The sequence below is a fragment of the Pogona vitticeps genome, chromosome 6 (assembly GCF_051106095.1).
Source record: "Pogona vitticeps strain Pit_001003342236 chromosome 6, PviZW2.1, whole genome shotgun sequence".
Lineage (NCBI taxonomy): Eukaryota > Metazoa > Chordata > Lepidosauria > Squamata > Agamidae > Pogona > Pogona vitticeps.
In genome coordinates, this window is record NC_135788.1 from 120,547,616 (window position 1) to 120,569,792 (window position 22,177).

Sequence of the window (22,177 nt, forward strand, 5' to 3'; positions counted from 1 at the left end):
AAAAGCTGCTTTGGGAGGGAACTACAACACCCAGAATCCATTCAGCAGTGAGGCGATGAGACAAACTGTGTTCTCATCTGGATAGCTCTGGGGTTAGAGGTTGGGAGTTCGATTCCCCCAAGGTGGGAACTCAAGGATCATAGGGACCCTTCTAGCTCTGCAGTTCTATTATTATTATTATTATTATTATTATTATTATTATTATTAGTAGTAGTAGTAGTAGTAGTAGTAGTAGTAGTAGTAGTAGTAGTATTAGTAGTATTAGTATTATTAGTATTAGTATTAGTATTAGTATTAGTATTAGTATTAGTATTATTATTATTATTATTATTATTATTATTATTATTATTATTATTATTATTATTATTATTATTATTATTAGAAAAAGTAACCATAGCTACTCGGTTAATTGGGCCTTAATGAACACCTGATTACAGAAAACTTCCTAACATGGGGAGCCGTTTGACCGTGTCACGGGACTGCCTCAGAGTGTGATAGACTCACCTTTCCTAGCAATTTTTAAACGAGGTTCGTGGCCCTACCTGTCAGGGATGTTTTTCCCAGCTGGGGGGGGGAGTGTGTGGAACAGAAGACGCCGAGACCCTCTTCCGGCTCTACCGTTTTGTGCTTCTGGGATGACTTGTTTTCTTTCCGCTGCTCAAATATTTCTTCCCTGTGAAAAAGGGACCAGGTTTCATGGCTCCTCGCGAAGACCTGCCAGCCCCGGACGGCGGATGGGGCTGGATGGTGGTCCTGGCCGCCTTCATCCAGAGCGCTTTGGTTTTCGGGGTGATCCGCTCTTCAGGCGTCTTCTTCGTGGAATTCGTGGCTCATTTCCAGGCGTCGTCCAGCGCGGTCTCCTGGGTCATGGCGCTCGGGGTCACCGTCCTGCAGTTTGGAAGTAAGGGAAGGAACCATCCTGGTGACATTTCTAGCCAGCGATGCTTGAAGGGCTGAATAAATGGCACCAGTTAACCTCACTTGTTCACCCCGGCGGGTCCTTTCTCCTCCCACGAACCTGCACAGATCTGTGCGGAGAGGCGATGAAACCAGATCAGGCGTTTAATGCACCGCAGGCGTCATAAAAGTTAAAGAGTAATTTAGATTCTTGGATCTACACACCAAGAGAAATCAGGCTCCAGCATTTCTTCTTTTTTTTAAAACCACATTTTTAAAATGGAAAGTAGATTCTTTCTACGAAAGCAGTCTCAGCTTGATGTGATTATGTGAATGCCAATTCTATTAGCGACATGATGGTGTCTGGCTTCCAAATAAGTGAGGGATATGTATCATCAGTCCAGCGGCTTGCAAGTTTAAAGATTACTGAGTTTAAAGCAATAATGTATGATTCACATCTGTTACATAACTTGATTAAGAATACATGCTTTGCATGAACTGAGCTGCAGAGTTCATCAGGTCCCCTGACAGCTTAAGCGATGCCGCGTCATTAGTGCAATCCCATTGACATATCTGGAGAAAGTGGGCCTTTGTGCCTTGGCAAATCTTGGTTTTTCAGCCCCCCCCCAAAAAAATTCCCCTTCCTTGATCCAGCAGTTCTGTTTTCCTGCAAAGCCTAGCCCATTTATTTTAATTGAGAAGTATGTAGTGTTAATTAACCAAACTGGGGCACCTGAGGTCTTGTTAGGGTCTCTGTCTTGTTTAGCAGCTCAGGTCGTGCAAAGCTGGTATGGTGTTGCAAAGTGTGACTCTCATCTAATTCCACTCTGCTGCTCCTCACAGGCCCCGTGGGCAGTGCCCTCAGCGCCAGCTACGGGACTCGCCCAGTCGTGATGGTTGGAGGTTTCCTGGCCGGGCTTGGCTTCCTGGGGGCTTCTTTTTCCGCCACCCTCACTCACCTGTACCTGAGCATCGGCCTGGTCACAGGTACCTCCTGGTTCCATTTGAAATCCTATCTCCAGGATTTGAAAAACAAGGATTGAAGATGGGACATAGAAAGGTGTTGTTCTTAGATGCCAGCCTGAGGAGGAAAGCTGGTTTTCTCGAGAGCGACAGGGGAAGGTGTGAACCTTCGCTCCCTCCCTCCTTTGGGTTCTCCCGGGCTGAGAGATTTGCATCCCCTCTGAGGGGGCGCAGGCTCGAAAGCAGGACAGTGTTTAAATTGTGGAACAAAAGCGGAACCGAGAAGAGTAATCCTGAGGGGTTAAACCCAGGGGGAGGAGAAAAGGAGTAACAGGTATATTTCCCTCCCGAGCCTACAAAGGCTTGGCTTGTGTGGCAAAGCCATGAAGAGGAGGAGGAGAACAGGGGCTAAATTGTCTGTGCACCCATGGGTCTCTAAATTGGGACTTTATACGGTGACGCCTGGGGTCACTGAGAGCATGGGCATGCGCTCATGCAATTGAGCAAATGAGGAAAAGAGGAAGAGCATGCCATTTATTTATTTATTTATTTATTTTATTGCAGAGGACAGCTTAGAAAAGTTACTTTTCTAGGAACTATAGCTTCCAGAATACCTTAGCTATTTTATTTATGTACATATTTATTTAAAATATTTTAACCACACCTTTCTCCTCAAAAAGGACCTCAGGGGGCTTCACCCCTGGCCACTGGCTACAGAGGCTGCAATACTCTGGGGTTTTTGTTTTTATTATGATGATGATTAACTTCTCTCTGGCTAGCAGATGGGGCAAGGTTCTCCCTGGAGTCTGTTGGAGGCCATATGGATGCTGTTGGGCTTCAAGACCCAGCCGGTGGCCTCTGGAGGACCCCAAAGAGAATCCCACAAGCTGATGTCGTCTCTAAGGATTTCAGACCACAACTCCCATTATCCCCTGCCATGTTGGTTGGGGGATGATGAATCTTGTGTTCCAACATTCCTAAGGGTTGTCAGGTAGGGTGGAAGATGGCCACCCTGTCTCTCAGACAGGGAACCACCGCTGAAGGTCGATATATTTCGAATCAGATGGGGGGGGTGCCATCCTTTAAGGCTCTGCTAACAAATACGGACGAGGCCATCAGAAACAGAACTTCTGCAAAAGGACCCAAATCAGTCGATATCCAAACCCTAGCGTACAGATAGACATCACTCAGCTTAAAGCATGCTGGTTTTCCGGAGACGGGATTCCAGCAGATCTTCCTCCTTGAGAAATCAGATTTGCAAATGAATTGCAAATTGTGTGTCTGGAAGACCAATCACAGAGCAGAACCAAGCGAGGTCATTTGCAAACTACCAGAGGTGAGGAAAAGCCTTTGCTGCCAGGACCATCACACACCATCAGCCTATCCAGAGTTTCCTCCTCTGGCGATGGGTGATGGATAAGGTGTTATTTCATCCTGACCCTGCAAGATGCAAATTTGCCTTTCCTGCATGTCGGTGTCTTTTGCAAGCAGGAGGAAAAGCCATCTGCCGCATGCCGAAAGAAAAGAGCATCGCACACTCTTTCTAGGGTGATAGGCTCATGGTGGATTGACCGTCCCCACTGCCAAACCTCACTGCTTCTTTCCCTTCCTTCGTCCCACCCCCCAGGGCTAGGCTGGGCGCTGGTCTTCACCCCATCCATGGCCGCCGTGTCCCGTTACTTCGAGAAGCGGCGGGCGCTCGCCATGGGGTTGGCTGTTTCCGGAGCCGGCATCTCCTCCCTGGTCTTCTCCCCGCTCTTCCAGTGCTTGGTCGACGTGTACGGCTGGCGAGGGGCCCTCCTGATGGTGGCTGGGATGTCTTTGAACCTGATGGTGTCAGGGGCTCTCCTACGGCCCTTGGCTGCGGAAGGGGACCGAGGCGGGTCAGAGGAGGCCCCGGGTTCCAGCTGGCCGGGGACGCTGGCCTCTCTCTTTGCCCTCGAGCTGCTGAGGCAGGGCCCTTTCCTGCGTTACATCGTGGTCTGCATCCTGGTTGATGTCGGGTATTTCGTCCCCTACGCCCACCTGGTGGCTCACGCGAGGGAAGTGGGATGTGACGAGTATGAAGCTGCCTTCATCATGGCTTCTGCCGCAGTGACAGACATGGCTGGGCGGATCTTTGCCGGTTGGCTGGCAGATGCTGGGCTCCCCGGCCGCCTCGTCCACCATCTCACCCTCTGGACGGTCTTGACGGGCATTTCGTTGGCTCTGCTCCCGCTGGGGCGTGGATTTTCCTCCCTCCTGGCCCTCGGCCTTTGCTACGGGTTCGTTGCCGGTGGATTGGTCCCGCTTCAGTTCACCAGCCTGGTGGAGATCGTGGGCACCGGCTACGTGCTTGGTGCCATCGGGCTCATGAATATGCTGGAAAGCGTGGGGGCGTTGCTGGGGACCCCCCTCTCAGGTAAAGGCTGTGGCGACGGACGTTCTCCTTTTGGGCGATCCGTTCCCCGAATTCCTCAGCCAGCTTGGTCCTCCGAGCCTCTTGGCCAGGGCAGTTCGAGGGATTACCACCCCAAAAACAGGAGAAAATCCCCAAATTTCTTAGTAGCGGTGGTGCACTGTTGCGCTCCTTGGAAGTGGAACACACGTGCATATAATGTCCCTGCAGGCACATAGTTATCGTATATGGTTGCCCGGTAGCACTGTTTGGCATGGGGAAAATAACCTTTTCTGCTCATCTGTGCAGATGTTCAGTCCTCCAGATGTGGTTATCTGGAAGTTGAGTCACGGCATCAAATGACCCACTCATTGGATAACGAAGATGTACTCATTTTAGATTGAGAAGATAGATGGTTAGAGGGGGGGGGTCAGGGAGGCCATACATGTGCATATAGAAAACCCCTCACTCAACAGGGGTGGGAGCCTTAGATACAATCTCTCTCCTATTTATCATGTTGCCCTTTCATCCCTCCCCAGAAGGATTAGGCCGGCAGACACCAGAAAGACCATTGTTAATGACCATTAACGACCCATGACAATGGGTGGAGAAGGACTGCAAAGGTGGGATTATCCCTCACTCCCCGTCCTTTGTCCTTCTAACGAGCCTATTCACACCAGGGGGGAGTGAAACTAATGGGGAGGATAGGGCAAGGATCTCCTACCAACTCTCCTCAGTCTGAAGAAGCCGCTTGGATGGGTAGCGAAAACATTTCAACCTAAGAAGAAATAAGTCCAGTTGCCACGACTCAACTTCCAGATAGACTCGTCTGATTATGTTCCTTCTTAAAACAATCTGTCGTCCCCCTTTAAGAGCTGGCCCGTATCTTTCCGGCATAGAACTAAGGCATGCAGTCTCTTTGAGACAATTCCTCGAGATGCAAAATAGCTCTTTATCCCTGCTTTGCGGGACGGGTACCAAGCATTAAAATCGATTTCACAGGAGATAAGGAAGGACCTGTTAAGCACTTGCTGGATTCCACCAAATGTCACAGTCCAGGCCCTACATGGAATATTAGGTGAATATCTGTCCCATATCCATAAGTGGAACATAACAACGGCCATGGTTTGGAAAGAGACTCTGCCCTGCTAATAGCACCGCATATTCCCAACCTGCAAATCTGTGACTGCCAGTCAGAGCTGGGAGCTCTGGGTTGGAAGGATCAAGTGTCTGACCCAACATAAGGCAGTTCCTATTGTTGGAGAAGAAGCAAGATGGCCTCACAGGAGCCACATTGGCTTGTGGATCTTGCCATTTGGAGATGCCAAAGGATTGCTTGAACACCCTCTCCACCTGTGTAAGCAAACCGCAGCCACAGTACGTTCTAAGTGACCGAATTTGGTGAAATCAAAGACAGCCCTGTGCTCATGACACGTTACAAATGCAGAAGCAGGAGATACCTTTGATACATTAGAGAAATCCTACAATCTGCTAGCTTCCAGGGGTCAGAAGAACCCACTTCCTCAAGCTTGCACTGGTGCTTTGCAGCAAATACCGAGAACAAATTAAATTCACCCTTGTCAGATAGAAACATGTACCATATTTTTCAGTGTACAGTGGTGCCCCGCTTGACGATTACCTTGTTATACGACGAAATTGCTTGACGATGATGTTTTTCCAATCGCAAAACGATGATTCTGTGGGCGATTTTCATTTGACGACGATCGTTTTTGCTTAACAACGATCAAAAACAGCTGATCGTTGGGTTTTCAAAATGGCCACCAGCTGTGCAAAATGGCTCCCTGCTGTGTTCAGGACGGATTCTTCACTAGACAGGCACCGAAAAATGGCCGCCCTATGGAGGGTCTTTGCTGGACGGTGAGGTATTTCCCCCATTGGAACGTATTGACCGGTTTTCAATGCATTTCAATGGGTTCCCCCCCTGCTCTAGATTTCGCTCTACAGTGATTTTGCTGGAACGTATTATCGTCGTCAAGCGGGGCACCACTGTATAAGGCTATACTTTTGTCTAAAATCTTTAGACTAAAAATTGAGGGTTGTCTTTTACACGGAAGTAAGCTGAGGAGAGAACAAAAACAAGTGGAGGGGAAAGCAGGGATCAAAATGATCCTGCAGCGCTTTGATCCCTTTCTCCCTGCACTTGCTAAGCCCCACTTAGATTTCTTAATTTTGGATTAGAAAAGTGGGGGGGTGTCTTAATACATGGGGGCATATTATACATGGAAAAATATGGGTAGTTTTTTAAAACAAGACCAAACAGGAAGAGGAGTGTGTATACCTGACCTGTTTTGTTTGAAGAAGAACTGGTGTGTGTAAAAGCCACAGCTCCAGTGCAGCCGATATCTGTCCTTACTGGGGAAAGACAGGGGGAAAGACTTGACAAAATCCAGCTGCCGTGAACATTTGGGACTTTTAATTTCTTTGCACTACAGATAAAACAGTGGTGCAAGCCAGATGAGGTGGCGGCGGGGGGGGGTTGGTCCCGATCCACCAAGGCTAGCCGATTGTATGATTCCTTTAGTGGGTCTGTCTGTAAAGGTCTCACCGACTCCTGCCTTTATAACTGGGTTTCATAGAAACGGAGAAGGGGATAGAAGCCCTGGTTTGAGATAACGAAGCTGGAGAGAGAAGGAGCCATGGTCATCTGCCCCCCCCCCTTTCATCTCTTGAGAACAAAGTCAAGGTGGGAAAGACGGGGAAAGGCAGAAAGCACCAGACAGCTCTCGTCTGCCCCTGGGAAAAGTCTGGAGGTCAAGAATTTTGCACTATGCTGTGATGCAGACCTGCCTTGTTGAACCCATTCATGGAGCTCTCTTCCCTTCCAGGTTGGCTGAGGGACCTCACGGGGACTTACACGCTCTCGTTTGTCACGGCCGGAGCGTTTCTCTTGGCTGGCGGCTTGGTCCTGGCCACCTTACCCAACTACTTTTCCTGCCGCGCCAGGCCCTCGGCCACGCCGACGGAGGGCTCCCGGCCACCTCCAGGCCACCAGGCTTGTGAGCCAAGAAATTAACTCTTCTTCTCCGACCGAAAGGAAGACGTCAGAGGCGGGTCCGCCGGTCCTAGGAGGCACACATCCCAGAGGCTGGTTAGCACAAGGAGGTCTTTTTTTTCTCCTTAATTCTTCCTGAAGAAAGCGAACGGGAGATGAAGAACCGAAACGTGACTGGACAGAGCCCTAAAGAGGCATTTGGGCACTTCCGGGGCAAACAGCTTCGTTTCTGGCCCGTTCTGCCCTCAGACGCTTGCACAAGCCTTCACCAAGTGAAAGGAGGAACAGAATGTGGTGCTCACTAAATGAAAATTTTAAAATGTATGCTTTTAACAATAGCAGCAGCAAGAGTAAAGGACCAGGGGATAAGGCTAAGACAGGACGGCTGCTTTTTTTCCTTACCACTCACTATTAAATTCATGTCTGGATCTGTGAGTTCTCTGACATTTGGCATCTTTTAACGCCATAAGGATTTACCCAATCCTTGTATCGGTCCCACCCACCGTTGCATCTTGTAGCAGTGAGTTCCGCTGGCCAATAGGATGCGGTGCAAAGGAGTGTTTCCTGTTTACCTGCCTTGATTTTTCCCTGTGAATACAAGCCAAGTCTTGGTTACTGGGTCACCCTTTGGGTTTTGTGTCGTTGACGTCGTTCTGTGTTCGTTAGAGATAAGGGGGTGAGAAGGTTGGCAGGCAGGATGTGGGAAACTGCCCCAAAAAACAGAAAATGGAGCAGACGCTAAATTTTTAGTAGGACTTTAGTAGGATATTCTTGTTTGACTACAAGTTCCAGAATGCAGGGATCAATGGTGGGAAAGTTGGAGTCCCCACCTCCCCACAAATCAAATCAAATCTAAGTGGTGACGCTGCAAATTTACCCTGCCCTTAGGTGCTACGTTGTGCCGTGGCCTCTAGCTATTATGGAACTTATGGCCTATTGACCTATTTCCAGGTTATAGGTAACCACAGATAACCAGTAACCTATGAGGGCAGCAAGCCGGAATAATAAATAAATTCACTTTTCAGGCGGGACAGCTTGTCCCAGTTTCTGTCACTGGCTGTTCTGGGCCAAGGATAATTTCTGTATATATAAAAAAGATATTATTAAGGAGCAATTTGGGAATTTTTGCAGACCAGATGGAAGAGCCCCTAAGGGCGATTGTGCTAAGAAAATCCTTTCTCACTGGGGATCATAGGGATCCTAACCGACCAAGTATTTTCCTTCTTCTTTTCAAATTTAAATGGTTATTGACACACCAATGACGTATCACTATATTTGTTTATTTAAAATATTTTAACCCCCACCTTGCTCCTTAACTGGTCCCAAGGTGGCTTATATCATGAAAAAGACAATTATTTCAGCTGAAAACAGGAAGTATATCAATATTTTAAAAGAACGAAACAAGAGGAAAAATTTAAAACGGCAAATATAACCAATCGTAAAAACACACTTAAAAGCAACAATCCAGTTTTTTAAAAAACCCACAAAAACCCTCACAGGCCACCTGTTTAAATGGCACCTGAGGTTGCTTAACTGTTGGGACACCGGGTTCAACCAGGTTACACCCACTCGCACACCTCCCTGCAGACTTTGGCCTTCAGACTGTGTGATAAGAACAGGTGGAAAGGTGAACCCACAATTTCTTGTGATCCACCGCCGGCACGCAGGCACCTACGGCGTGGAGAAAGGGTCCGAAAGCTGACAAGCCTTGAGACAAATGGGATAGGGCTGGCTCGCTCTTTGTGAGTGGTTTCACGCGGTCTTTCTCCAAGTCTGCGGCCATGCTGGGAATGAATCTCTTTGCATACCGAGAATGCAGCTGATTCTGGGAGCGGGCAGGGCAAAATTCGCACCCGGGTCTGGGTTGGAAGCTTGCCGTGTGATCCTGACTTACAGGGGGAGCCCCTGGACTGGAGCAGCATGAGCCCACGAATATATTCGGAGCCCCCCGATGGGGGCTGGGGCTGGATGATTGCTTTGGCGGCTTTTATACAGCTAGCCCTGAGTTTCGGGGTGGTCCGGTCTTTCGGGGTCTTCTTCGTGGAGTTCCTCACATATTTCGAAGAGCCCTCCAGCGCGACCTCGTGGGTCAGTTCCATTACAGTAGCTGTGCTGATGTTTAGCAGTAAGTACCAGATCGATCAATTGATCAATCGATCGATCGATCTCTGTCTGTCTGTTTCCTTGAAAATAAGACCTCACCTGAAAATATGCCCTAGTATGATTTTTCAGGATGCTCATCATAGAAGCCCTACTGTCGGCAGGAATGTTATCATAATCTTCCCAGGACTCCCACACCCTACCCCAAAATAAGCCCTAGTTAAGTGAAGCCCACCTTCCACCCTTGTGCAGCAACCAGAAGATGATGGCAGGACGGTAATTGAATAAACATAGATTGTACAAGAAAAAAATGAAGCATCCCCTGAAAAATAAGCCCTAATGCATTTTTTTTTTGGAGCAAAAATTAATATAAGAACCCGTATATACAGAGTGATCAATTGATCAGGTCAGATTTTATTGATTATATATATTTTTCCCCCTAGCATTTTAATTCAAACTTAGCCACACTTAACCTGTTGAAATTAATAAACTGAATCAGGGCCAACTTCCATACATTTATAATTTGGTCAAAATAAGGCCGTTGATCTGAGGGAGAAAAGTCTTTCTCCATTTCATCCTTAAAAGCTACAGTAAGGTCAACTTATCTGACTCTGAGCTAATTTGAAGAGAACCTTTGTTCTCCTTAAAGAACCCTAATTCTCTACTGATGCGGCAGCTATTTTTCCTGCCTTCCATACAACATTCTTCTTATTTCCAGGAAAAGAGTCCTTTCTTCCATGACTCCCCTTTTCCTTTTTTTTTGTCTGTCCTGGAAGCAGGGTTTATTTCTTGCATCTCCTTGTTCCGGGGTCGGAGTGAGCATGGTGGTGTTCCCCATTTGAATTTGGCAGGTAGTGGAAGTCTTGGGTCAGAAGCCCTGTCAGTCGTTCCCTCAAGGCGTTCTTGGACTACGATTCCCAGAAGGCCTGGCCACCATCGCTAGTGGCGAAAGCTTTCGTTTTAGTCCAAGAACACCAGGGTGTGCCAAGGGCGGGAACCGCTGCTCTAAGGACACACTCAGAAAAGTATGTGGAGGAAAAAAAAACACTGCTCCAGAAGAGATGCTCAACATAAAAGATGGTGTTCTTAAATTTTTTTAAGGTTAAAATTCTCCTAAAGAGAAGGCATTTTCTCAAAGAGATGGGAGGAGATGCTTTTAAAGCGACGTTTGGATGGAAATCTGGATTAACCCTGAAGTTTGCAATCAAGCATGGCTAGGGTTGCCAGATACATTGGTACCAAAAGGAGGACATTGAAAGACAAAAAGGAGGACAAAGGAGGACATATTGAATGTTTCATATGAATCCATATTAAACCTGCAATCAATACAATTTTATTACAATTCCTGCCAATAAACGTCTCTTAGTGAACTGACCAAAAAACAGTCATGTTAAAAAAATAAAAATAAATTTAATGGAGGCTTTTTTCAAAATACCAAAGAACATTATTTAAACAGCTAATTGTACAATTACTACCTTTAAATTTTTTATTAATCTGGGAGAACTGTTTTCCAGCACATGAGATGGACTGACTCAATAAAGAAAGCCACAGTCTTTTGTTTGTAAGACCTTTTGTTTGGTGTTGCAGTCAAAGCAGGGCCAGGAGCAGAGACTGGGATTCAGATTTGGGGAATAAGCTATGATACTTTTGCCTGCTATGGGCATGAGAAACGGAGAAACATGATTGCTACACACTTCAGAAATCTTGTCCTAGGTGTGTTAGCTGTCTTTTACTAGGTTTCTGCTAAATATTCCAGTTCTACCCAGTTCAATTTAGTCTAAATAGAATCTTGAAATACTTGCTGTTCTCAGCAGAGCTAAATGCAATGGAGATTAAATTTTGCAATGTTCCTTTTTCCATGGTTTTATGGAAAAGTCAAGTCTCTCTCTCTCTCTGTGTGTGTGTGTGTTTGTGTGTGTGTGTGTGTCTCCCCCTCTCCCTCCCTCCCTCTCTGACACACAAACCCTTCCTCAGTTGCTTCAGTTCACTGTGTCCATTTCCTCTCATGTCCATTTCCACCCATCCCTCCCTCGCACCTTTGAGCCTTCTCTCCCTTGCAGTCACAACCTTTTTTCATGATTTTATAAAAGTAGGTCTCTTTCTCACTCACATACACCCTCCCTCCCCAATTTTTCTACAAGCTTACTTATAAACAAGCTCTGTCAAGCCATCAGTCACTCCTTAATTGAAATTTTACCTCGTGCTCCCAGTCACCTCCCCCGGAAGCAGTCATTGATTGCCCCAGGCTTTGTTGCACAGCAGGGGACCAATCAAATTGGCTTATCTCCCATCAGAAGGGAAGATTTACAAGCGGAGGATTTAGAACAACCAAGGAAGGACGGAGATGTGATGTACACTTTAAGGTTTGTCTGCGGGGTGGGGGGGGGAGGAGGTAGAGATAGAAAAGCCGGACATTTTAAACCTTTTTAGCTTTGCCTGCCGGACAGGGGATTTTAGCTTAAAAACGAGGACATGTCCTCTCTTTGCCGGACGTCTGGCAACCCTAAGCATGGCAAACTTAGGTGGGCGTGTGGAACTTGGAATCTGGAAGACCGACCGCCCCCCATTCATTCATTCATTCATTCATTCATTCATTCATTCATTCATTCATTCATTCATTCATTCGTACTCCGCCTTTCTCCTGAGAAAAAGGAGGGAAGACGGCTTACACCCTTGAAAGGCAATACTTAAGAACAAAACGAGGAGTATATATACCAAGGTGGCATTATGTCATTAAAAGGCGACATTTAAAGCTAAAAACACTTAAGTATAGAAATATTTTTAAAAGGAACGAACAGACACCACTCGGAGAAATGGGAAACACAAGCAATACTAAAAACGCAGCCGAAGCCATCCGTCCCTGAGGGGGAAAGCTTGGCTGAAGAGAGGGGGCTGTTCGGTTGGCCTCCCTTCTCCATCGCTGTCCCTAAGCGTGCAGTGATCCTCCTCTTCCGTTGTTCTCTTCCACAACCACCTCACAAGGTGGGTAAAGGCCTGACGGCTCACCCAGTGCCTTTCAAACCCCAACGGGAGGGGGGGGAATTCGAACCTGGGTCCCTCAGGTCCCAATCCGTCCCCATCACCGCCGTATCACTGACTTAACCGGCTCTGCCTTTCCTTCACAGGTCCACTGGCAAGCGCCCTTGGGACACAATACGGCGAACGGCCCGTCGCCATGGTCGGTGGCGTCTTCTCCACCTGCGGTTACCTGTTGGCTTCCTTTGCCACCAGCCTGGTTCAGCTCTGCCTGTTCATCGGGGTGCTCACAGGTAGGGGCAAGTGCTTTGGGGTGATGGTTTGTTTTTTCGTTCAATCGATCGATTGATATTTCCATTTCTATTCCGCCCCATCATGCTGCCCCTGTCTGGGTGATTAACCACTCAGCATTTTGTGAACGGGCAGCACTTTTCTCATGGGGCACAGAGAAACCATTTGGCAAGCCCACAGCCCTAGGTTTCGGATGTCAATTTTAAAAAACCAGTGGGCTCGTCCATTATGCACCATGTTAGACTCCAATGTTTTTTTTTTAAAAGAACACAACCTAGGGAGCTGAAATATTTTTTTTCCTGTCTTGATTAACAATAGAGATGGGCATGAAACACTGGTTCGGCGTTTCGTTTACTGGCCAAACAGGAGTTCCTAGTTTCAAAGCCCTCCTCCTCTGGCAGGCACCCGATCAGGGGCAGCGCTCAGAGGAGGCAGAGCAGGGAAGCCGGTCTGTTGCCTCCGAGGGGGTGCCCACCAGAGGAGGCGGGGCTTTGAAGCACCAAACATCCGTTCGGCCAATAAACGAATACACAACAGTAGGTCCACGGTATGATGCAGTGGATAGAGTGACGGACAAAGACTCAGGAGAGCCCATTTCAAATCCTTGTTCAGCCGCCAAAACTCACTGGGACATGTCACAGGTGAACCACGCCTTGAACACCCCATATACCTTCAAAAACCGATTGAGGCGGCTTTTAGCCCAAAGTGGCATGAAAGCGCGTGACGGTTGCACAACTGAGTCAACACTTCCATAGATTTGTGGATCCAAGTGTCTCTCCCCTTGTGAGGATGAGTCGGGGGTCTTTTTGCTTCTATCCAGGGGAGAGACCTTCCTCCTTTAATAAAGGGATGGAAGGGACATACAGTAAGATGGGGGAAACTATGATGTTTTTATATACTGTGCAGATTTAGAAAGAGCAAAGGAAGTAGGTGGTGTCCCATGTGGGGCTGTTTCTCTGTCTTTCCTTCAGGTCTGGGCGGAGCGCTCCTCTACTCCCCTTCCATGTCCTTGGTCACTCGGTATTTTAACCGACGACGCGCCTTGGCCCACTTTGTGGTGTTCTCCGGCGCCGGCATAGCATCGTTGGCTTTCCCACCGCTCTTCCAGTTCCTGGTGGACTCCTACGGCTGGCGTGGTGGGCTCTTGGTCCTTTCCGGCATCTCCTCCCACCTGGTGGTCTGCGGGGCCCTCCTGCGCCCACTGAACGTTGCCGCAACGGGCGCCGTGCCGTCTCCGGAAGAGGAGAGCCGAGGGAAGAGGCTGGCCTCTCTCTTAGGGTTGAAGTTGCTCCGCCACTGGGATTTCATGGTCTTCAGTGGGGCAGGGTTCCTGATGGCTCTGGGGTACTTCATCCCCGTTGCCCACTTGCTCCCCCACGCCAGAGAAACAGGCTTTGACGAATACCAAGCCGCCTTCCTGGTCTCTGCTGTCGGGGTGGCCGACATTGTGGGGCGCATCCTCGGCGGCTGGCTGGCCAGCTGCACTTCCTTGACCCTCATCCACCAACTCACCCTCTGGACCCTCCTGACCGGCATTTCTCTGCTGGCGATTCCTCTGGCACGCAGCTACGGGGTGATGCTGGCCGTCAGCATCTGCTATGGGTTCCTGGGAAGCTCGATCCTCCCCCTCCGGTTCTCCAGCTTGGCAGACATTGTGGGTCCCGACAAGATCATGGGGGCCATCGGGCTCCTCCAGGTGATGGCAAGCAGTGGGGCTTTGGCTGGCCCCCCATTCTCCGGTAAGAAAGTGGGGGGAAAGGGGTGTCATTTCTACTGGAACCTTTGGTCCTTTGTTGTTGTTTAGTCATTAAGTCATATCCGGCTCTTCGTGACCCAAGTGGACCAGAGCACGCCAGGCCCTCCTGTCTCCCACGGCCTCCCGGAGTTGTGTCAAAGTCATGTTGGTCGTTTCGATGACATTGTCCATCCGTCTCGTCCTCTGTCGTCCCCTTCTCCTCTTGCCTTCACACCTTCCCAACATCAGGGAGTCTTCTCTTCTCATGAGATGGCCAAAGGATTGGGGCCTCAGTTTCAGGATCTGTCCTTCCAGTGAGCACTCGGGGTTGACTTCCTTCAGAACGGATAGGTTTGTTCTCCTTGCAGTCCAGGGGACTCTCAAGAGCCTCCTCCAGCACCACCATTCGAAAGCATCAATTCTTTGGCAGTCAGCCTTCTTTATGGTCCAGCTCTCATTTCCATAAATTAGTACTGGAAAAACCATAGGTCCTTACGTCTTCATTATTTGAGATGTTTTTTCATATGGTATCTGTCTGATGCTTTTGCACTTATATGTTCACCATTTTAGTGTTAAATACTGTCTTTTAAAAATGTACGTCTTGGGTCTTTTTTAAGGAGAAAAGTGAGGTAAAAATTTACCTACCTACCTACATATATACATACAAACTGAATATCAGGGAAAAACTTCTCAACTGTTCGAGCAGTACGACAGTGGAACCCATTACCTTGGGAGGTGTTGAGTGCTTCAACACTGGAGGCACTCAAGAGAAAATTGGACAATTATCTTTCAGATCTCCTTTGATCTGTATTCCTTCATTGAGCAGGGGGTTGGACTGGATGGCCTCGGAGGCCCCCTTCCCGCTCCATCATTCTAGGATAATAAATAAATAAGTATTTTCACAATGGGCCACGTTCCTCTCTGTTCTGTTCCTGTACAAATGTCTGTCTGTGGAGACGACACTCTGCCCCTCAGGAGAAGCAGGGCGGAAGATCATGGAAGTTTCCTTTGCAAGAAGGAATCCGGTTAATTTTCTGGAGGCCGTTTGGAAGAGGTGTTAAGAGTCCCCACTCCTCAGCACACGGCAGCAGGCTAGGATTGAGCTTCTGGATGTGAAAAAGGACTCGCTCGTCTGGAAATTCCTGCTCAGGCAAAAGTAGAAAACATGGTGTTGATGCAAGGAATCCTTTTAGTGATAGTGCAGGAGAAAGAGCCCCAAACTTAGTTAGAGAAGCCCTTGGAGATGGCTTCCCTGGGGAGGGGAGGCCACAATCTAGATATGACCTAAGAGCTAATTAGGAAAAATAAGAGGAGTCAAAAGGCTGGATCTCATCTGGTTTGCACCCCATCCTGGCACCAGCATCTTCGGTTCGGGTTACTGGTTACACTCACTCATTGATGCTTTTTAAAATTCCACCAAGGAACTTCTGGGAGAAGTATTTCTGTGTCAGGATGAGGGCCTGCTGAATGGAGCTGGCCACAGACCGAATAAACAGAAGGAGAACTAATTAGAGCTTAGCAAAGATGACCTTGAAGAAGGCTGAGAGACTCAAACACGAGGAGCATTTTATACCGAAATACAGAGAGCATTATGTTGTTTACATCCTGGGACCACCGTTTCCTCCTTTTTTTGACTGCCTAGCTCTCCAGATTAAGCCAGACTAAAATATCCATCATCCCTAGCCAGTAAAGCCCATGTTTAGGAATGATGGATGTCATAGTCCAGCACTCCTTGGAGAAGCACAATTCCCTGAAGTGAGGCTACACAGATGATTCCCTCTCTCCACCATCGAGGTCCAGATGCACTTTAATGCTTTCTTTCAGTTCCCATGCTGGCCGGGGGGGGGGGGGGGATGATGGGAACTTTTGTCCAACAATGTAAATTTACTGTATTTTCCGTATATAAGACACCCCATGTATAAAATGCCCCCCCACGCTTTTCTAATCCAAAATTAAGAAATCTAAGTGGGGCTTAGCAAGTGCAGGGGGAAAGGGATCGAAGCGCTGCAGGATCGCTTTGATCCCTGTTTTCCCCTCCACTTGTTTTTTCCTCTCCTCAGCTTACTTCCGTGTATAAGACAACCCTCAATTTTTAGTCTAAAGATTTTAGACAAACGTATAGTCTTATACATGGAAAAAATACAGTACTCAGTTCTGGTTCTATCTTTGTTATACCGCCCTTTCCAAATGGAGGCTTAACTCATGGCATCGGGGATTTTCTCTCTCTTTTTTCCCCCTCAGGCTGGATCCGGGATGTGACAGGAAGCTACGACGCCTCTTTCTTCACCTCTGGCTCCTTCTTCATCGCCGGAAGCTTGACACATTTCTTCCTGCGCAACTTCTTCTCCTGCCGTCACCCCCGCATTGCGCCCAAACACCCCGAAGGACGTCAAGCAGAGGAGATGCAGGACTTAAGCCCTGCTTAGTGTAGACGCTTGAACCCTCAACAAGTCTTTGATGCCGACCCACCACGAATGTGTCTGCACTAATCTGAGTTCACACTGCCTGACATCACTTCAATTGTCACGGCCCTGTCTTGGGGACCTCTGGGATTTTGGAGTTTGGGAGAAGGGACTTTGAATTCTCCGCCATAGTTCAAATAATGGGAAGAAGACTCTCTTGACGCAGAATGCCAACCTCATCATCAAATTACAGCTCCCAAAATGCTTTAGGTGTGAATCGTGGAAGCCCGAGTGGTATTAAGCAGCTAATAATAGAGAGGTATTCAAATAAGCTCCTTCTGCATCTGATAAAGTAATAACCATATGCTGTCAAGTCGATTCTCACTTTTTAGTGTTTTCTAAGAGTAACTCAGGGACGTGGTGGCGCTGCGGGCTAAACTACAGAAGCCTTTGTGTGCTGCAGGGTCAGAAGACCAGCAGTCGTAAGATTGAATCCACGCGACGGAGTGAGCTCCTGTCGCTTGTCCCAGCTCCCGCCAACCTAGCTGTTGGAAAGCATGCAAATGCGAGTAGATTAATAGGGACCACCTCGATGGGAAGGTAACAGCGTTCCGTGTCTAAGTCGCACTGGCCACGTGACCACGGAAGATTGTCTTCGGACAAAACGCTGGCTCTATGGCTTGGAAATGGGGATGAGCACCGCCCCCTAGAGTCGAACACGACTGGACAAAAAAAATTGTCAAGGGGAACCTTTACCCTATCTTTAAGAGTAACTCAGAAGTGTTTTACCCTTCCCTTCCTCTAGGGCAATGGTCCCCAACCTTGGGCCTCCAGATCTTCTTGGACTACAACTCCCAGAAGCCTTCACTACGACCTCTGCTGGCCAGGATTTCTGGGAATTGAAGTCCAAGAACATCTGGAGGCCCAATGTTGGGGACCACTGCTCTAGGGGATGCCCTGGGACGTTGCAGCTTGCCCAAAGCTACCCAGGCTGGCTCTTTCTCCCCAGAGGCCCAGTGGGGGGATTTGAACTCCCAACCTCTACGAAACCATTGAGCGATCTAGCCAGCTCTGCGTCTGATAGGAAGGGATTAATTGCACTCACTCAGCCACCACGACCAAGCATTCTGATTATACTCAAAGATGTTTTTCTCAGTGGTTATCATTTGTAATGTCATCAGGGCAGATCAGCAGTTTCCAAAATGACACCCACACCCACACCCACACCCACACAGGTCATGAATCTTTGACTCTTGTCAGAAACAGTAACAGAAAACAAACACCGCTGTTGTTATGTGCCATGATGTTGCTTGCAGATTAAGGTGACTTTACGAATTAATATCAGGCAAAACCAAAACAGACGTTAAAATAAAAAAAGGCAAAAATGTTGTGGTACTTTAAAAACTGTTATGTTTTAATGTAAGCTTTCTTGGATTTTTGAGGGCCTCTTATATCACTTCCTTCCAACTGTCTTCCCCTTTCCAGCCCCAGTCAGCCCTTGCAAACTAAAAGCGGTGGCTTCCTTTATTCAATCCATCCATCTCGTGTTTTCGGGTCTTCCTCTTTTCCTGCTCTTTTTCCTGGCCTTCTTGTCTTTGTGAGTGGTTTCATGACAGGCCCGAAGGACGACAACCTCCGTTCAGTCATATTAGCTTCCATTTAGTAAAAGCCGAGATGCTGCTGTCATGGGCCATCAAGTCACTTCACTGACTTAAGGTGACCTGCACAATAACAACTCAGCCACACTGTTTGAGCCTCTCTAGCAGCAGGTCTAGGCTAGCCCTGCAGGGGGCAGTAGCACATAGATCACATAGGCACGCGCCATCTGCTGGAGGGAAGAGGTAAAACAGGGCTCTGTCCCGTACTGGTCTTGCTGGTTTTCTTGCAGTATCCACCTTTACCCCATAGAATATGACCCTATACTATGTCCATTGCTTATCCACATTGGTCGTTAATCTGCCTCCACCCGGGGGGGCGGGAAATCCATTTAGTAACCCAAGGGTCCGAAGTAATTATGTCTCTACAGAGCACCAGGGGTGTGTGTGCATTTAATAGAAGTGGCCAGATGCAACCTGTGGGCCCCCTGTGGCTAAACCTCTGTGTTCTATCTATGCCTGAGAGATGGGAATTGCTTTACAAGTGGTGCCTCGCTAGACGATGATAATCCGTTCCACTGAATGTTTAGCGAAATCATTGTCTAGCGAAAAGCATTTCCCCATTGGAATGTATTGAAACCTGTTTAATGTGTTCCAATGGGGAAGAATCGTTGTCTAGCGAAGATCGGCCATAAGAAAGCCGCTTTGCGAACCGCCGATCAGCTGTTTAGATTGCTGTCTTGCAAAGCTTAGGTCCTGAAAACAGCCGTTTTGCGAGCACGGAGGGAGCTGTCAAAATCGTCATCTAGCGAAAATCGGTTTGCGAAGCAGGAACCAAACATTGACCAGCGAAATTTCCCCATAGGAATCACTGTTTTGCGAATCGCTATAGCGATCACAAAAAGCCAATGTCTAGCGAAAAAACTGTCATGCGAGGTAACTGTCTAGCGAGGCACCACTTGTACTTCTTAATCTAAAGGCTAAAAGGAGAGCTTTAAACCGGCCGGAGCGGCAGGCCCTCAGCTACCCTAACCCAACCTCAAATTTCCGGACGGAGGACAAGTGGAGGTTGGAAACAAAAGGCTTAAGGACTGGATCGAGTGAAGTGAGGGGATCCCAGGCTCTTACACACGGCTTTTTTCTACTGCAGGATGGGGAGCAGAGGGCAGGATCCAGGGAAGCCTCTTGGGTTCACGACCTGGCGAGGGAGGGTCGCCACAGGATAGAGCTCAGAACATTTCCTTTTTTTTTCAACTACTGTTCCCAGCCCCCCCCCCTTTGGAAAAGCCCCAAAGTCAACTTTTCCGGGATCAGGCAGCAAGGAGGGAAGAAACGGATTCGTCATAGGAGCCAGGACGGTTGGACGAGGCGTTGACGAGAAGCCCCAAGCTCCTGGTTTCAAGGGTGGTGTTGTCTCTTGGCTGGGCAATGAAATGTATGAAACTTCGGGGTCGTAAAAGACACGTTCCTTCAAAGGAGACACCCCTCCCTAAAAGCATCCCCTATTTCAAGAGTCTCCCCGTCTCCGGGCGTCAAATCCAAAGAGGGGAGCTGCTCCCCCCTCAACATAGCGATTCTTTGACCTGCAGCTGATGGGGGATGATGGGCAAAATGAGTCAGAAGAGAGTCTGGAGGGGCAAAAAAAAAACACAACACCTAACCATGGGGAGAAGCTGAAGGGATCCGGTCGGTGAGACAGCCGCAAAAAAGCGCGTCTCCTGAAGGGTAAAGAAAACACAAACCCTTCGCCTGATCCCAAGAGGACGGCTGTAGTCTAAAAGGGAAAGCTGCACCAGTGGGACTTCTTCTTGCTCCCTTTTGGTGTCAGAGCCCATTTCTCTAGTGACGGGATGGCAACGATCAAGAGCCAGCCCTGCCTTTGCTGGGCCTCACTTCCCACAACACAACTCAGTGTGGATTCCAAGGGGGAAACATCTGAAGCCAACTCTTTTCTCTCTCACGACACGGCTGTCCTCCCCGGGTCATCGTGAGATTCCTACAGCACAATGCCCATGTCCACTGCTCCATGTTACTGGAGAAGAGGAAGATGTGGTGGCGATATAATGGTCCTTCTCTGAATGTTTTGCTCCCTCCGACCCACAGGGCTTTGCAACTCCTGGCCTCATGGGTATGGCGAATCCTCTCCGGTTTCCCTCCGAACTTTAAGCGAGTTCAGACTCTCTTTCTCTCTCGGAGAAACCAGCTCTCTGTTTCACCCGCTTCTCTAAAGAGAAGGTGACGACAAGGCAGGGGGGCCTTCTCAGTGGTGGCCCCCAATCTCTGGAATAAGCTACCAACTGCGAGACACGATGCTCCTTATACATGCATTCCTCGCCTTTCTTGTATGAATTCTTGATCTACATGATGAACCATCCTCTCGTTGAACGTATTTTGTTATGCAGCATTTTGTGGGTTTTATGCTATAACCGGCCAGATTAGAGCTTGCACTAATGAAGGGGGGGGGAATATAAATTTAAAAAATAAATGAATAAATAAAATGCCAAGGGTATCTGCCTTCCCAATTGAGAGCAATGGCTGAAGACAAAGTTAGACCTCCGCGGACAAAAAAATAAGGAAGACAACCAACCATATACACTTGTCATCTCAGGTGATCTGGCCAGAGATACTTTTATATTAAAAAAAAAGAATATCAAACAAGAATTTAACGAACTGCAGGCTGACACAGATGGGTCTCGGTCATAAATAAACTAAAATAACATTGGCTGGAACCTCTTTCTCTTTGCACAGAAGAGACCGATTTTTGCAAAATAGGACTTTTGGCCCTCTTAGCGTCCCACGGGCAAGCGTGCACGGAGGGATGCCTCTCGATTCCCCGCTTGGGAAAAAGAGGAATTTATTCCACCTCTTCTTTCCTACATTTCATTTACAGTTCATTTTGCCACCTCGCCCCCTTCCCACCGAGGAAGGGTCTTGCCTCTTTGGGCTACGGGGGAAGAGAGGTGAATCGTGGCCGGGTGGAGCAGAGAGAGAAAAAAAAAGTCTTCAGTTTTCGGATGGAAAAGCCTTCTGTCCTGACTTGGCGTAATAAATAAAAAAAGCAACAGGGGGGGAAAGACTGAGTTTGAAGGGAGGCATCCAGAGATTTTAGTTCTTCCCTTCTGCCAGTTCTTGGATTCCCCAGAATCCCCCAGAAAAACATGAATCCTTGTGAACCATCCGTGCAAAGTCACCAATACAACTGGTTTGGACAGGAAGCAGGAGCGGCCGGGTCACGTCTTAACCTGGTGCCCTTTCCCCCACCCCCCCCAAGTTCTCTGAGAGCCAAGCCTTCCCTCCAAATGACCGACTGGCAGCGTCCCGTCCCCCCTATTCTCCTCCTGAGCAGGAAGGAAGATTCCTCCACACACACGCTGGCTTCACAGCGTGGTCAGTTTCAGGTCGTAGCTTCGCCTGGTCAGCTTCTCCGGGTCGTTGGAGGCCATGAGGGAGAAGTCGTGGAAGATGTCCAGGTAGGTTTCATCTCCTGGAGAAGAGACCGGAAAAGCACAAGCTGGCATCGGGAGTCTGTGTGTGTGTTTCTTACCTACTCCCTCCCCAAAGAGGTACCGTTGTTTTTAAACAATTCACTAAATAACATATTTTTCCATGTATAAGACTCCCCCATGTATAAGACGACCCCCACTTTTCTAATCCAAAATTAAGAAATCTAAGTGGGGCTTAGCAAGTGCAGGGGGAAAGGGATCAAAGCGCTGCAGGATCGCTTTGATCCTTGCTTTCCCTTCCACTTGTTTTTCTTCTCTCCTCAGCTTACTTCCGTGTATAAGACGACCCTCAATTTTTAGTCTAAAGATTTTAGGCAAAAGTATA

At 48.1% G+C, this 22,177-nt stretch overlaps 3 protein-coding genes across 3 annotated transcripts in view; 2 read left to right on the top strand and 1 right to left on the bottom strand.

Moving 5' to 3' along the window:
• Positions 1–501: 501 nt before the first annotated feature.
• LOC110082373 (monocarboxylate transporter 13) lies at positions 502–7,678 on the top strand. Its single transcript, XM_020799844.3, has 4 exons — positions 502–901; positions 1,741–1,884; positions 3,488–4,261; positions 7,084–7,678. The coding sequence occupies exons 1-4, from the start codon at positions 697–699 to the stop codon at positions 7,269–7,271; spliced, it is 1,311 nt and encodes a 436-aa protein (XP_020655503.3). The 5' UTR covers positions 502–696; the 3' UTR covers positions 7,272–7,678.
• On the top strand, positions 7,600–21,309 carry LOC110082304 (monocarboxylate transporter 13). The gene is made up of 4 exons (XM_020799752.3): positions 7,600–9,375; positions 12,476–12,619; positions 13,589–14,356; positions 16,594–21,309. Exons 1-4 carry the CDS (start codon positions 9,171–9,173, stop codon positions 16,776–16,778), a joined length of 1,302 nt encoding a protein of 433 aa, XP_020655411.3. The 5' UTR covers positions 7,600–9,170; the 3' UTR covers positions 16,779–21,309.
• ACAP1 (ArfGAP with coiled-coil, ankyrin repeat and PH domains 1) overlaps positions 20,941–22,177 on the bottom strand; it is a 30,042-nt gene continuing 28,805 nt past the window's right edge. Inside the window, exon 23 of the mRNA XM_072977191.2 lies at positions 20,941–21,833. Within this exon, the coding sequence (XP_072833292.2) occupies positions 21,727–21,833 (107 nt within the window). The 3' untranslated portion in view covers positions 20,941–21,726. The remainder of the gene's footprint in view (positions 21,834–22,177) is intronic.

What these genes read in the sequence shown, in the direction of transcription:
- LOC110082373 (XM_020799844.3), top strand. Translation starts at nt 697, where the DNA reads ATGGCTCCTCGCGAAGACCTGCCAGCCCCGGACGGCGGATGGGGCTGG. An exon ending in GAGCATCGGCCTGGTCACAG is followed by an intron (nt 1,885 to 3,487) that starts GTACCTCCTGGT and finishes CCCACCCCCCAG; the next exon opens with GGCTAGGCTGGGCGCTGGTC. An exon ending in GCTGGGGACCCCCCTCTCAG is followed by an intron (nt 4,262 to 7,083) that starts GTAAAGGCTGTG and finishes CTTCCCTTCCAG; the next exon opens with GTTGGCTGAGGGACCTCACG.
- LOC110082304 (XM_020799752.3), top strand. Translation starts at nt 9,171, where the DNA reads ATGAGCCCACGAATATATTCGGAGCCCCCCGATGGGGGCTGGGGCTGG. An exon ending in AGCTGTGCTGATGTTTAGCA is followed by an intron (nt 9,376 to 12,475) that starts GTAAGTACCAGA and finishes TTTCCTTCACAG; the next exon opens with GTCCACTGGCAAGCGCCCTT. An exon ending in GGCTGGCCCCCCATTCTCCG is followed by an intron (nt 14,357 to 16,593) that starts GTAAGAAAGTGG and finishes TTTCCCCCTCAG; the next exon opens with GCTGGATCCGGGATGTGACA.